The 14,907-nt window shown below is 38.3% G+C and overlaps 1 protein-coding gene across 1 annotated transcript in view; it reads right to left on the minus strand.

The window, feature by feature from the left end:
* The window catches only part of NKAIN3 (sodium/potassium transporting ATPase interacting 3), a 131,245-nt gene extending 116,592 nt beyond the window's left edge, over nucleotides 1–14,653 (minus strand). Inside the window, exon 1 of the mRNA XM_070942260.1 lies at nucleotides 14,600–14,653. Coding sequence (XP_070798361.1) covers nucleotides 14,600–14,653 — 54 coding nt within the window. The remainder of the gene's footprint in view (nucleotides 1–14,599) is intronic.
* Nucleotides 14,654–14,907: the final 254 nt, after the last annotated feature.

A 14,907-nucleotide genomic window follows, 5' to 3' on the forward strand; every position in this document is an offset into this window, starting at 1 on the left:
AATATAATTTCCAGATGTTTATAACCTGACTTTTCAGGATTTTTATAAATAAACAATATGTATGCACCATGCCAATTCTAAAAATCTCTAGCAATTTCACTAAACTCAATCTTATAAAGAAATCCAATTCTGTGACTTTAAGAAAAATTGCATGCGTTCAATAAACTAACAGTGAAAGAAATGTTGTTTTGCCATCTCCAGTGCTTTGTGAATGGTCACTGGAACACATTTACCCACATTTAATCTTCAGTATAACCATTATGGGCAATAATATTAAGGGAAGGGATCACTTCTCTTTGACTTCACCAGTCATATCTTTTTTTCTAAAATCACACATTTATGTACGTCAATTTAATCTGATACAATATACTATAAACTACAAAAGCAGCCCCAGACAGCATGGCCAATTAAGAGGAATACTTGGGAATTGTAGTTGAGTAGGATTTGAAAGGCCTGGTTAACTTCTTTTGCCTTAAGCCATCACAAAATTCTTTACTGTGTCTGATGGGAGTGAATTTCACTCCAAATTAGAATGCTGTTCCAAAAATTTATCTGTCTAATAAATGGTACAAATTGTTATGAAAATAAAAACAATGAGGATTTTTATGACAAACCCACCTGGCATTATTCCCTTGAAATTTATAATGTAAGAATAAATCCAGTCAATATCATTTTCATTTATACCCATTCCATTTTTTCTATTGCTTCTTTCTATTTAGCCATAGCAAGTCCATTAAGAATGAAAAAAAGACAATGGTTCAGCAATGACTTTTGATAAGTCATATCAGGAGTTTTCCAAGTAAACTTTAATGTGGCTTTTTCTGAAATGTTAAAAAAAAGCTTTATGTACATATATTTTTGGCAAAGTCCAGCTAAACATCTTTGTAAAAAAGGAGAACATAAACACTATTCCTTAGCTACAGTAATTATCAGAAATATATTTCCATAGGTGTTATTCTGTGTCTTAAGTCTAACAAGTACATTCACAGGTAGACTCTGCATTTAAGTGCTATATATTCTGGTTGCAACTATGGCTATCTTAAGTATGGTCAGCAAGATAACATTTTTCACATTACAACTGCTATATGAAGCTGCTTATAGGGTTATGACATATGAATATGCCATTTAATAAATACATTGACTTTGTGTGAGTTGACAAGTTACATTACTTGTTTGGGATGACAAAAAAAAAAACCCTTCTCAACCTGTTTTTCTATTAGACATGCAGAGTACAATTCCATCCAAAAAACATTTGGGATTATGTGATTGGATGAGATCAGAATCTGGGATTCAGTCAGAAAACCAACAATCTTGTATGCATAGCAAAAAAATCTTCAGTATTTAACATTATTGTGGACAAGCATATCAATAAAGCACCTGGAGACTTGTGAGTTGACAAATAGAGGGTTAAAAAAAGTATGAATAATAAAAACACATTTTTAGTCAGGCAAAATTGCTGATGTGTTAATAATAGATGACCTGAGATACTCAACATAGCATCAATATCTGTGAAACATTACAAAATGAAACCCTCACGGCAGTGAAATACTAGATAATAAATAGTGGCAGGCTCACTATGTGTGAAAGAAGTGTTCCCTCAAGGTTGATTCTCTCTTTGTGTGTTACGCTCAACTGCAACATTCTTAGATTAGACAAAGCACTGTTTTCCGCCTGGCCTCCTAGCGGTTCAGTGACTTCACCTAATAGCTAACAGTATCTGCACTTAATACAACCCATCCAACAGCATGGTTGCACTAGTTAAGGCCTCACCCTGGAAAGCTCAAGCACTTAATATGCCCCTCCTTTTTTTCAAGTGAAGAGATGAAATGTATCAGAAAGCTTTGGGTTGTTTACCTGATTAGACAGGGACTCCGATTCGTGCTTTTTAAATACCTAAATATATTCCCATCATACTCAAGAAATAATGTGCACATTACCCAAAGTTGTCCAATTGTTGAGAAAATGGTTTGCTTCAGTCTGAATTCTTAGCCTCAATAATGTACCATATTTTTCGGAGTATAAGTTGCTCGCCCCCCTCCCCCGAAACTGGGTAAAAATTTTGGTGCATCTTACAGACCAAATACAGGCCCATTTTTGGGCTCTTGAACACTCTGTGCGTCGTGTTTTCACCCTCCCCGGCCCCTAGAAGCTCTCTGCAGTACTCCGCATGGCCCATTTTCTCCAAAAAGAGGCCTATTTTTGCCAAAAATGGGCCCATTTTTGGGCTCCTGAACCATCCACACATCATGTTTTTACCCTCTCTAACCCCCAGAAACACTCTGCAGGCCAAAATGGATGCATTTTTGGCAAAAACGGGACATGCGGAAGATTCGGGAGGCCCAAAATGGGCCTGTTTTTGGCCTGCAAAATGCTTCTGGGGGTCGGGGAAGGCAAAAACACAACACAAGGAGGCCAACAATTTTTTTTCTTGTTTTCTTCCTCTAAATCTAGGTATGTCTTATAGTCCGGTGCGCCTTATAGTCTGAAAAATATGGTATTTGAAAAGTCCTGCTATTATATTCCCCTGTGTTATATCTTTATGCTGGATTTATCTGAATAAACCAGTTAGTTCGGGAATACTTAACCTACCTGTCTGATCAAAATCAAAGCAAAAGAGGGACAAGGATGAGGGGGAAATGCAGCAAACCCAATTAAGATTCAGTTTTATTCCCCACTGAATATTATTCTCTAGTTTGAGAAGATTACAGTTCAGTATTATACATACCCATTTGAAATAAATATAATTCAGTTCAGTAGATTTATTTTCAGTAGGCATATATAAAACGAAACTTAATATCAGTGCATAATTCATTGCCTCATATATATTGATTCACACAGCTGAGTTGTAAAGCTCATGTTAGTCTAATCCATAATAAACTTTGCAAAATATAATAAAATGCACCATCTGCATACTATTTTGCATATAATATGAATGGTCTTATAAATATATTTTAATAGATAATAAATAAATTCAGTTAGGTGGCAACACTTAGTCAATCTTGACTGATCCTTACACATTAACCAGAGTTAGATCTGGTTATTATTTAGATTGAAGACTACAAAGAAATATCATTACTGTAAAATAAATTAGAAAACTACTTCTGTCATTTGGCCAAGCAACCTGACTGTTCATAAAATCAGCAGGAGTTAAATTTAACTGAGAGACTTTGTGATTGATTGATTGATTGATTGATTGATTGATTGATTGATGTGCAATTTAGTTGTTTTCAACTCCTTGCAACCATATTGATATATTTTCTCCATGAGTATCTATCCCTGGTCTTCTAATGGGGCTCTTATGGCAACTGTAATGAAGTCTATCTAGTTGATGCCGATTGTCTTCTTTTTCTTCTACCTTTCATTACAGACTTTTCCAAAGAGCGAGATCTTTGTATAATGTATCTGAAGTAGGATGATTTGATTGTGGCCACTTGTGTTTCGAGTGAGAATTCTGAGTTAGGGGACTTTCTCTTTCTTTAATAAATAATAAGTAATAGTTCTAAATGTTTGATAATTTTGAAATGTTGGGCTTTCAATAAATGAATTAATGCAATGTAAATCAGTTAAATAAAGACTCTGGAATGGAAAGTGGAAGCATACATTCATATAAAATTAAAGTATAGCTTCTATATACAGGTAGTCCTCAACGTATGACCACAATTGAGCCTAAAATTTATATTGCTAAGTGAGAAATTTGTTAAGTGAGTTTTGTCCCATTTTACAACCCTTCTCTCCGCATTTGTTAAGTGAATCACTGCAGTTCTTAAATTAGTAACACAGTTATTAATTGAATCTGGTTTCCCCATTGACATTGCATGTCAGAAGGTCGCAAAAGGGGATCCCAGAAGATCTGCAATGATCATAAGTGTGAGTCAGTTGCCAAGTGTGTGAATTTTGATCACATGACCATAGGGATGCTGCAATGGTCGTAAGTGTGAAAAATGATCATAAGTCACTGTTTCAATGCTATTGTAACTTTGAAAGGTCACTAAATGAACTATTGTATGTCGAGGACTACCTTTACTACTAAAACTCTTTGTGTCTGTAACCTTTAACAGGGCGAAATGGTACATCATAGAGCAAATCTTTTTCCGTACCTCAAACGGGCTAACTTACAGAATGTGTCCAAAATCCAAGACCTATGATTCTCATGCAATTGAAATTTGGAAATTTTATAAGACATTTTATAAGATAAACATAATCATAAAGCATTTTATGACATAATACAAAATACTATAAAACAGATGCTGAGATCAACTTTCATGCTTGACTGTAATATACAGTTCAACCTGGACTATTTCCAAGGTAGATACATCTCTGTATTTCTCCTTGAATTTTTAAGAACTTTTCCAGAACGTTGCAAGCTTTGCCATTGTTGAAGGCATTAAGAAATGTGGTAAGGAAATATCTCTTAAAACGATGACCCAACAGGTTATGGGTTGTGTTGTGACCGATGCCCAAGTAGTGATTACCAAACACAATTCAGTCCTCAACAAACTTATTTTATTAAAACAGCTGAGAATTAATTCATTCTCAGCTTAGTCCAAAACAAAATTCTTAATAACCATTCCGTCGGCCTTATCACCAACCTTTGATGTCTTTGGCAACCTGCCTTTTTTTGCCTTTTCTTGGCAAAAACATCACAAAGTTCAAAAGACTCTGCTAAGAAGCACGTGAATCAACGTTGCTTTTCCCAACAGCTTGTTGCTGCTCTTTTAAGCCTTATGGGAGTGGCCAATCATCTTCTGGCCTTACTCCCAAGTTGTCCTTTTTGCTTCAGCTCATCTTGCCTTTTGGCAGCTCTTCGCATGTGTGCACTAGGAACAGGCTCTTCCTGTTCCTCTGCCTCTCTGCTGTCCGCCTCTGGAGGCTCCGGAGTCCGCGCATCACTCCCAGATGGCCCTGGCCCCATCTCTGCCTCCAACACAGAGCCCTCATCCAGGTCTTCCCCTGACTCTAGGACTGGCCCATTGTCCTTCCCAGCCTCCTCATTGTCCGACTCCACTGCCCAGTCCGCAGGCTGCTGGCGGACCACAACAAGTTGCCTTGTGTCTTCTAATAATAATCTTCTCTAACTCTGATAACTTCTGTGCTTTGTAGGCCTCTTTGATAATTTCCATTATTCCCAGCCAACATGAATAACTATTCAGTATTACAGGAATTATTATTATTATTATTATTATTATTATTATTATTATTATTATTATTATTTATATTTCTATACCACCTTTTTCCTGTAGGACTCAAGGCAGTGTACAGTCAAGAAAAATATTGACACACAAACATCATAAAATTGCTAATTAAAATTATTACTTAGTTTGGTCAATTAAATAAAACCCAGAATTAGATAACATTTAAAAAATCATTCACATGTTCATATGTTTAGCCCCGCCTGTTGGAACATCAGGATCTTGAGGGCACGGCGGAAAGCACGGAGATCAGGATATTCCGTATCTCCAGGGGCAGTTCATTCCAAAGGGTTGGAGCCCTCACAGAGAAGGCCTCGCCAGTTGGCATAATTTGACTGACGGTACCCTGAGTAGTCCCTCTCTGTGAGAACGAACTGGTCGGTAGGAGGCTTTTGGTGGCAAAAGACGGTCTCGTAGGTACCCAGGTCCTAAGCCATGGAGCGTTTTAAAGGTGATAACTAACACCTTGAATCGCACCCGGAAGACCACCGGGAGCCAGTGCAGCTCGCATAGGAGAGGTGTTACATGGGCGTAACGAGCTGTGCCCATAATCACCCGCGCGGCTACGTTCTGGACCAGTTGGAGCCTCTGGGTGCTTTTCAAGGGGAGCCCCATGTAGAGAGCATTACAGTAGTCCATACGGGAGGTAACTAGGGCATGAGTGACCATGCGCAAGGTCATTAATTATAATCCAACATATTAGAAAACATCAGTTTGGAAACAGAGCAAGCTATGTTTTCAGTGTCAGAATTTAGTCCACTGCTTCCTAACCTCCTTTCTTCAAAAATTCATGATTTTATCAGGCTGGGTTTTTTTAAAAAAAATAATAATAATAAAGTCATTTTTTTGGCTTTACTATTGTTAAATAACTGAGGATTAGAAAATATTGGGTAACATAACACTTAATCTTCAGAAATATTCAAGTGGAACCTATCCATCTTCTATTCACATTTTGGCAAAATATTTGAATAGATTTTTTTTCCCCATTCATAGTACATTGACATGACTTAATAGAATTCTAGCAAAATAACCATTGTACCAAACATTGTGAATATATGGAACTTTGAGGATGGGGTTTTATTTTTATCGTATAGTTAGTTTTGTTTATTGCAAGGATTATTGCATGTAGCAAATATTATTTATGCAGTCTTGATAGATGAATTATAAATCTCAATCTCTCTTTTTCTACAGGTAGTAGTCAATTTACAACAGTTCATTTGGTGACTGTTTAAAGATACGACAGCACTGAATGGCCATTTTTCATACTTACAACCTTTGCAGCAGTCCCATGGTCACATGATCAAAATTCAGATGATTGTCAATTGACTCCTATTTATCATGGTTGCAGTGTCCTGGGTCATGTGGTCACTTTTTGTGACTGTCTTGACATGCAAAATCAGTGGGGAAGCCAGATTCACTTAAAAACTATGTTACTAACTTATGACTGCAGTGATTTGTGGTGGGGCAGTGGTTAGAGTGCAGTACTGCAGGCTACTTCTGCTGATCACCGGCTGCTAGCAGTTTGGCAGATCAAATCTCACCAGGCTCAAGGTTGACTCAGCCTTCCATCCTTCCGAGGTCAGTAAAATGGGGACCCAGATTGTTGGTGGACAATTGGCGGACTCTGTATACTGCCTAGAGAGGGCTGTAAAGCATGAAGCAGTATATAAGTCTAAGTGCTATTGCTATTGCTATTCACTTAACAACTATGGCAAGAAAGGTTGTAAAATGGAGCAAAATTCACTTAACAACTTTCTCACTTAGCATCAGGAATTTTGGGCTCAATTGGGGTCATAAATTGAGGACTACTTGTAGTATGGCATGATATGTATGATCAACTATAACAGCAATCTTAGCAGAATGATTTTATACATTTTAATAAGCTTCTCTCTAATGCTGAAATATAAAATCAATGAACTGTTGCAACACCTTAAAGATTTTTGAAATAGGTAAAGGAATTTTTGAAATAGTAGCATTCACTTTAGCCAACACCACAAAAAAGTACTTTTAAGGAATGTGATAAAACAAAATGTGACCAAAAACAAAAAGAGCCTATAATCTCTTACCTGTGTTTCCCCAAAAATAAGACCCGGTCTTATATTTTTTTGAACCCCAAAATAAGCGCTTGGTCTTATTTTTGGGGAGGTCTTATTATTTTGGGACACATGGAGCAAGATGGGGCTCCTTTTGCCATCTTACTGATTTCCAGCTCTGCGTTTAAATATTTTCGGAGAGGGCTTATTTTCGGGGGGAGGCTTATTTTAGCACTTGCGTTCAAAAATCCGATTGGGCTTATTATTAGGGGATGTCTTATTTTCAGGGAAACAGGGTATTTATCTGAAAAATAAGAGATTGAATTTTCTTTCTATGATCAAATCCAAAAATTACTAGAGACTGAGAAAATTTAGTTATCTCCCTCTATTTCTTCAAAATGTTTCATAAAGCATACTCTTTTGCTAGACTTGTATATCTGCTGCTGGCAATTAAATATATTCTTGAATTTAAAAATTATGCAGAGATTGTTGTTCATATTGGATAGCAACAATTTTTATGGTGCTCTTCAGAAAGATTTGGCATTGCTATATGGTAACGATTCTTAAGAGAAGCACAAACATTTGACTATAAACAGCAGAGGGGAGGAACAAGTTCATACTAAAAACTTTTGCCTCTAGCGGTTTTGTGTTAAGGAATTTCAACTCACTGTAATAAAAGCAGAACATTTTCTAAGCTCAATGGAAGATCATTGGGAAAGGCAGACTTTAACTGTTTATCTCAAATTCACAATTTCATGCCAGGCTTGATCATAGGACCATTTAAAGTGATTAATTTGTTTACAAGTTAATTTAATTTTACACACAACTATTTGAAGGAAAAGACATTTATTAGGGCATCATCCTGTTTAAAATGGAAAATTAAGCTATTTGCATTCCTGTCTATATTTAGTCATTTATCAAATTTGGAGATTGCCCATCTCGCTCACAGAGCAACTTTAGGCAATACAGAGTTAAAACACAAAAAACATATAAATATTATATTCTGGTAGGAGGAAGTTGAAAGCAAGCATAAAATACAATTTAAAAGGCTCTTCTATGAACCCCAAGTGAATTGGCAGAATCAGGTCTTTAGGGAAATGGCGGCCTGTCTCACTTCTGGAGGGAAAACTATAGGTAGTTCTTGTGTAGTGACCACAGTTAGGATTGTCAACTTGATTGTTAAGTGAAGAGGTTGCTAAGTGAAACCACAACTGTGTTTAAGAGCTTACTTCAGCTTTCATTTGCTTTAAAGATCTGCAAAGTTCATAAAGGAGGTGACTGGTTGCAAAGTTACTTTTTCATTTTGTAACTACAAAGAGTTGTTGTATGAGACAGTCACTAATGACGATTACCTGTATTGTATTGTTTTGTTTAGCCTATGATTGCTATTTAAAACTATTTTAAAAACCAGGTGAAACTCACAATATAAATTAAAGGAAATGCAGTTCATTCATACCTGTACTAGTTTTACTATGGATATTATTTAGCATCTCATTTTGCTATGAATTTTAGCAATATATTGCAATTTCTCTTTTGTATCAAGTTTTATCCATACCCTGTTAGAAGAAATCTAGTTGTAACAATTGTTTCAACAACAGTTATAGTACTTGTTTATATTCTGTGTTTTCATGGTTCTACGGATAATTCTTCAAATTCCTGACAGCCTGCCAATATCATACCAGAAATACTGAGCATCTCAGGAAACAATTCAAAGGCAGTAGATAATATTTTTATCAGAATAGAAATGCTAGAAGAAACAAATTATTGCCTTCTTCCAGTGTTGTTTTCATAATCTAAGCAAAAAAAACCCACAAAACACTGTACTGATATGCAGCATCGATACACTCTCATAAACAGAAGTCACACTTTGTATAAAATAATGTAAAAGTATTATAAAGTGCCATCGAGGTTATTGTTTGATGGTTGTTTTTAATATTTTGCATGTGTGAATCAATCAGAACCTGAAGTAATGCAAAAGAAAAATAATCTATGCATGAAAAACCAGGGCTTCATGTCACCATCTCTGTCACTGGGAAAGGCAAGCAGTAGCAGTTTTATCACCTTATATGAAAGGCTGATGAAATGTGGCATTGTTTATAAACTAGTGCTTCATTACAAACTACCCTTGCTACTTCTGCTTTCTAATTTTACAATCAAACCTTTTAGAATGCTTTCTAATATTCTTAATTACCGATTCATAAAATGAAAACTGATTATAAAATCTTTCAGATGACAGACAAAATACTCAACAGCAAACAGAATTAACACTGAACTGATTTATCAGTAACTACTAGAGAGAACCTTACCAAACTTGCCATATTTAATTGCTTAGTATTTTAGTAGTTCTATCGTCTACTTACTGTATTACATTTAGAGTAACTCCTGAATTATAATGAACATTTGAAAGGCAGAGGTCCTAAGAACCTATCCTCTTGGCTTGAACAAAGGAGAACAGAGGAGTTAATAGCTCCAAGACAGATCTGACTTCTTCATTTGAGTGACAGAAGGAAGTGCCCAAAAATTAATGGTTTGGAAGCATTGCCTATGCAGATGTTTTCCTACTATATCTGTCAGTATTTTATCAGGATTCAGCAGTCAATTATGCAAATAGGATACAGTTGGCAAAGAGTGTTTGCATAAGTCACATAGCTGTTTTGGAAAGTCAGCCTTGGGTCATTTCCAACATTACCAGCTAGCAGGAGTCATATAAAGGTCTCTGAGGATACCCCGTTTCTTTCTTAGGTTAGGGACCCTTTGCAAACCAGCCATATATTCCTACCAGCCTCCTTTCAAAACATAAGCTTTATTATAAGAATGATCTGTTTAAAAACAAAAGAAAAAGAAAACATACTTAGGGACCTCTACTTGGAGCTTCCATTTACAATAGTAGCTAAATAACTACTTCTGCCACCCATCTCTGCAACACCAAACACAACACATTTCACTGCAGTTTCTGACGCCTCATAGGAGTATAACCTCTCATGATTAATGGGAATATAGCGATGGAGCATCTCAAACTATTATGCCATCTATACTACCCAACATTGCTTGTCAGCATCTCATGTTCTCATGATGATTGGCTCATTAGTGGTAACTCAGATGATTACAAAGAAAAAGCTTTGGATAAGGAGCAGTCCCACACAGGCTGTTCTGTAAGATGTACCACTTTGAGATGGGTCATATTTGCCATGTGGGGGAACAGAACTTATAAAAATACATTAATAGGTTCCATCTGCTTCATAGGATTTTTTTAATGTCAGTGGTATTTTGAAAGTACTGGGATCCAATTAATTAACAATTAATTAATTAAAATGATTCCAAAGGGAAAGGGAATCAATATCAGTGAAAAGGGAAAACAATATCAGCTCTAGAGTTGATGAAGTTATTTTTACTCTCATTGACACTAGTACAAAAAGGAAAGGAACACAGTTTCTCCACTTTTTTTTTTGCTCAGTTAGCTGCTAAACTTAAGAAGAGTTAGTTGCTTCTGTGTGCAGTTTTCCTGTCATATTCTCAGAGTTTTGATACTCTCCCATGAAATATCCTTAACTGTTATTAGAATAGTATATTGCATTGCTCTTTTTCTGCATAGAAATTAATAGCCGTCTGGGAAAGCTTCTCTTGGAAATAAGGCTCAGTGCATTCAGTAACTTATATAGCATATTATTGCACACTGACCTGCCATTGTACTATGCAAAGAATTACAACAACCTAGGATGCACTAAATAAAATATTTATTTACAAATAAACATTCATAAGATTATATTGCAAGTATTTGTAAACTCTTTGTATTTATGCCATGATTGAAATAATTATTACTTCCCCTTTATCTGAGCTGACACTTGCAGTAACCCTATATTACATCACAATACTATAACGTGGTTTATTTATTTTTGACTGGCCTTCTGCTGCTCTAACAAATTATAGTTTATTCACCAATCCCATTCATACATTAATGAATAAACTCTCCTCTGCTAAAATAGCAGGCCTGAGTAAGCCTACTAAATGCAACACAACGTGTTGTGGCTTTGTGGGATTTGTGAATAGTGATGTAAGCCATGTGTGTTTCCTGATTTCTTCCTGGTTATTTTTACCCAGAGATAGGCACCCTTTTAGTGCTGAGGACCACAGTGCCTTAGATGTAAATTACTTGGGAATTTGGGGTAGATGAGTGGTGTGGAAACAGAAACAATAAAGTTAGCCTCTACATTAGCTGTCTCCCCCTGGTCTCTCTCCATCACTCTCTTTTCTCTCTTACAAGTTGCAGGCTAAATAAGTCTTATTAGCAATGTGATGCCTTTTAATAAAGTCTAGAAATCAGGACTACAAGAAGTTAGCCTGAGGATCAGATATGGTATTTTATAGGTTGCCTGGTTCTCCACACGTGTGTAAAGAAAGAAGTGTTACGGGGGGGGGAGAGACAAAAAAGGGAATGGTGGTTTCCTTCAAGATTAGGAATTGTTTCTGACTTCTTCAGTAAACTGTGGCTAAAGACCATTCATTGTTTAATGTGATTGTGGAGATGATCTCCCTTTATTACTCTTGAAGCAACTTCAGCACCTGCTTAATTGTATACTGATGAGTAAAGCTCAATCAAGAGAAGACATGGGCAATCAGCGCAAAGTCCACTTCCATTTCCATGCATGATGCCAAAATTCCCCTAAGGCCTTTTCCAACCAAGATAATCTCCAGAAACGTAGATGGGACAATATTAATTTAGCAGAAGATCTTCATAGGAAATCTTTCTGCAATATCCTGCTTCTTTATTTTCCAAATTAATTCCAAATGCATACAGCCTAAACCTAATATTTCAAGATTGTATTATTTGGTGTACAACTAATAAGCAAACGATAAAATGCTCATAAACCATGAATCAGTAGAAATGTCAGCAGTATTCTAAAAGCACTAAAAGCAAACAACCAACTTAAAATAGAACTTTTTGATGCGACAGGGAGACTTATATTGTAAGAATTATTTTTTACTGAATTTTTATATCAGTTGAAATAAGCAATGAAAATCCACTAATTTTTAAAACTGAGTATATTTGCTATATAAGCCCTGCCCCATTTATTCAGAGGAAATAAAACAACATTATAAGCAAAGCTATGTAATTAGAATGGACTTTATGCACAGTCACTCAGGCACTCGTCACTTCCCGCCTGGACTACTGCAATGCTCTCTACATGGGGCTCCCCTTGAGCAGCACCCGGAGGCTCCAACTGGTGCAGAATGCGGCCGCACGGGGGATTATGGGAGCAAGGGGGCGCTCCCATGTGACACCTCTCCTGCGTGAGCTGCATTGGCTTCCAGTTGTCTTCCGGGTGCGCTTCAAGGTGTTGGTTACCACCTTTAAAGCGCTCCATGGCATAGGACCTGGGTATTTGCAGGACCGCCTTCTGCCGCCGATAGCCTCCCACCGACCAGCATGCGCCCACAGAGAGGGACTCTTCAGGGTGCCGTCAGCCAGGCAATGTCGGCTGGCGACCCCCAGGGGGAGGGCCTTCTCTGTGGCAGCTCCTGCCCTCTGGAATGATTTGCCCCCGGAGATACGAAGGATATCGGATCTCCGGGTCTTTCGCCGTGCCCTGAAAACTTTTCTTTTCCATCAAGAAAGGCTGGCGTGAACCCCCTCCCCCTTTTTTAATCTTTTTAGTTTTTTAGTTTTAAATTGTCATGGGGTTTTAAATTGAATTGTTTTAAATTGGGCCAGTTATATAATTCTTTTAACAATTTTAAATTTTGTATCTGCATGTGTTTTAGCTCTGGCTGTTCACCGCCCTGAGTCCACTAGGAGAAGGGCGGTATACAAATTGAAATAAATAAATAAATAAACAAATAAACAAAACATCCCTATTCCTCCACTATTATTAATGAAGTAACGGGGATTATGTCATTCATTTTCTTTGGTTTTATTGCTTTTCTAAATGTGAACAAAACAAAGAGACTCCTCAAAACACTTAAATAATTGGAAAATAAATTAACACTCCAACAGATATGTTGTAATCACACTTCTGTTCTTGACAGTACAATACGCAACTCAATATCTCAAGCACCAGCAGAGTTGAGATATCACTTTGCAGTCTCAAAGGGACTTTTAAAAAGGAGAAAAGAAAGAGTAATTTCACTCATTATCAGATCCTGGAGTACTGTTTGAACATCTTGACCTCATATTGATCACAAAAATGCTTCTAAAACCCAGCTGTTAAATTGAGACAATATAAAATGAATGAAATTCGCACAGAAATGTGCAATATTTAAATAACCAATTCTGAAGAGGAAAGAAACATCTTCTTCGCATCAATACTTTAGCGGCCTTCAAATTAAATTAGGATGAAAATCAAAATCCAGAGAACTGGCATCTATAGAACACATTCAGTGATACTGAAGGGATGTGGGGGGGGGAGAAAATTATCCAGGACTTTGTCTTCCAACTGGAGGTCAGCATCATCATCATCCAAAGAAAAAGAACAAAAATATACCTTGTATCCTATGAATACATATTTTACAATGAGTCCCGTGAGCACTTGAACATGTGTTCAATCTGAAAAGGATCAACTTGCTTTCCTAGGCAATGTGCAGTGCTTTTTGCGGGAGCCCCATTTCCCATAAATAAGCTTTCCCTCCACATAGTAGCACACACAGAAGGTTGACACATTCAACCCAAGGGGGCTGTAGGAGGGAAGCAATTGGGCATATCTATTTGACAATGGCAGCCGGTCAACAAACATCTCCCTCCCTTCCAGGAAAGCAACCCCGAGACCAGCAGAACACTTGAGTCTTTGCTCCTCTTGAGCTGGCTGGAGTATCTCTGCAGCTGAGCAGCAGTTAGCTGAAGCTTGGAACCGGTTCAGGTTGTTGCCGGTAGATCGGTTGCCAAAAAAAGATGCTATCAAAAAGGTAGAAGTGGGGGAGGGAGAGGGGGGGCGAGCAGACCGGACTTGCCGGCTGCCTCGTTTTCGGGACATCCTTTTGCCTCCGAGAAGTTGATCATACTTGGAAGGTCATGCCTGCAATCGGGCGCGCACCTACACACCCGCCCCAACACACACGCGCGCGCACACATACACACACCGCCTTTCAATGCAATCGGGACCGGTTCCCATTATTGTCAGCCAGTGGCAGAGGAGACCCCGGTGAAGAGTTTCCAACGCCCAGGGAGCGCCAGGTGGACTAGCCCTTCAGCTGCATTACTCCTGGGCAAGTCAATCCCCAAAGAGCGACCGGCTAGAAATCGCTTCACAACCGGGGGTGGGGGGGGGGAAGTGGGGGACAGAATCGAGAGGGTTCTTTCCGCAACGCTCCCAGCTGACGGGAAGGGGGAAAAAAGAAAGATCCCAAGTCAGCGACGCCTCGGCGAAGGGCAATCTTGCTACTCACCAGCTGCAGCGTGCAAAGGAAGATCAGCGTACAGCGCCCAGTGCAGCATCCCATGGTAGAAGCTCGCCGGAGCCGGGGGCGCCGTTTTCCCGTTTCTGCAGTTCCCTCCGAGCCCAAGCCAGGCACAGCACAGCCCTCACCGCATCCGGACAGACGCCCCCCCCCTCCCCGCTGTTCTCGCCTCGTGCGCCGATTAAATCCCTTTGTTTAGAAGCAGGGAGGGGGAATTTCCTTCGCCTTGGCCCCGGGGAAGGAGATCAGGAGAACAGCTCGGCAGCGGAGCGAGGCATCCAGCGCTTGCTAGTGCC

The sequence above is a fragment of the Pituophis catenifer genome, unplaced genomic scaffold (genome assembly GCF_029215685.1).
Source record: "Pituophis catenifer annectens isolate HBS135680 unplaced genomic scaffold, rPitCat1.0.hap2 SCAF_3, whole genome shotgun sequence".
Taxonomy (NCBI): domain Eukaryota; kingdom Metazoa; phylum Chordata; class Lepidosauria; order Squamata; family Colubridae; genus Pituophis; species Pituophis catenifer.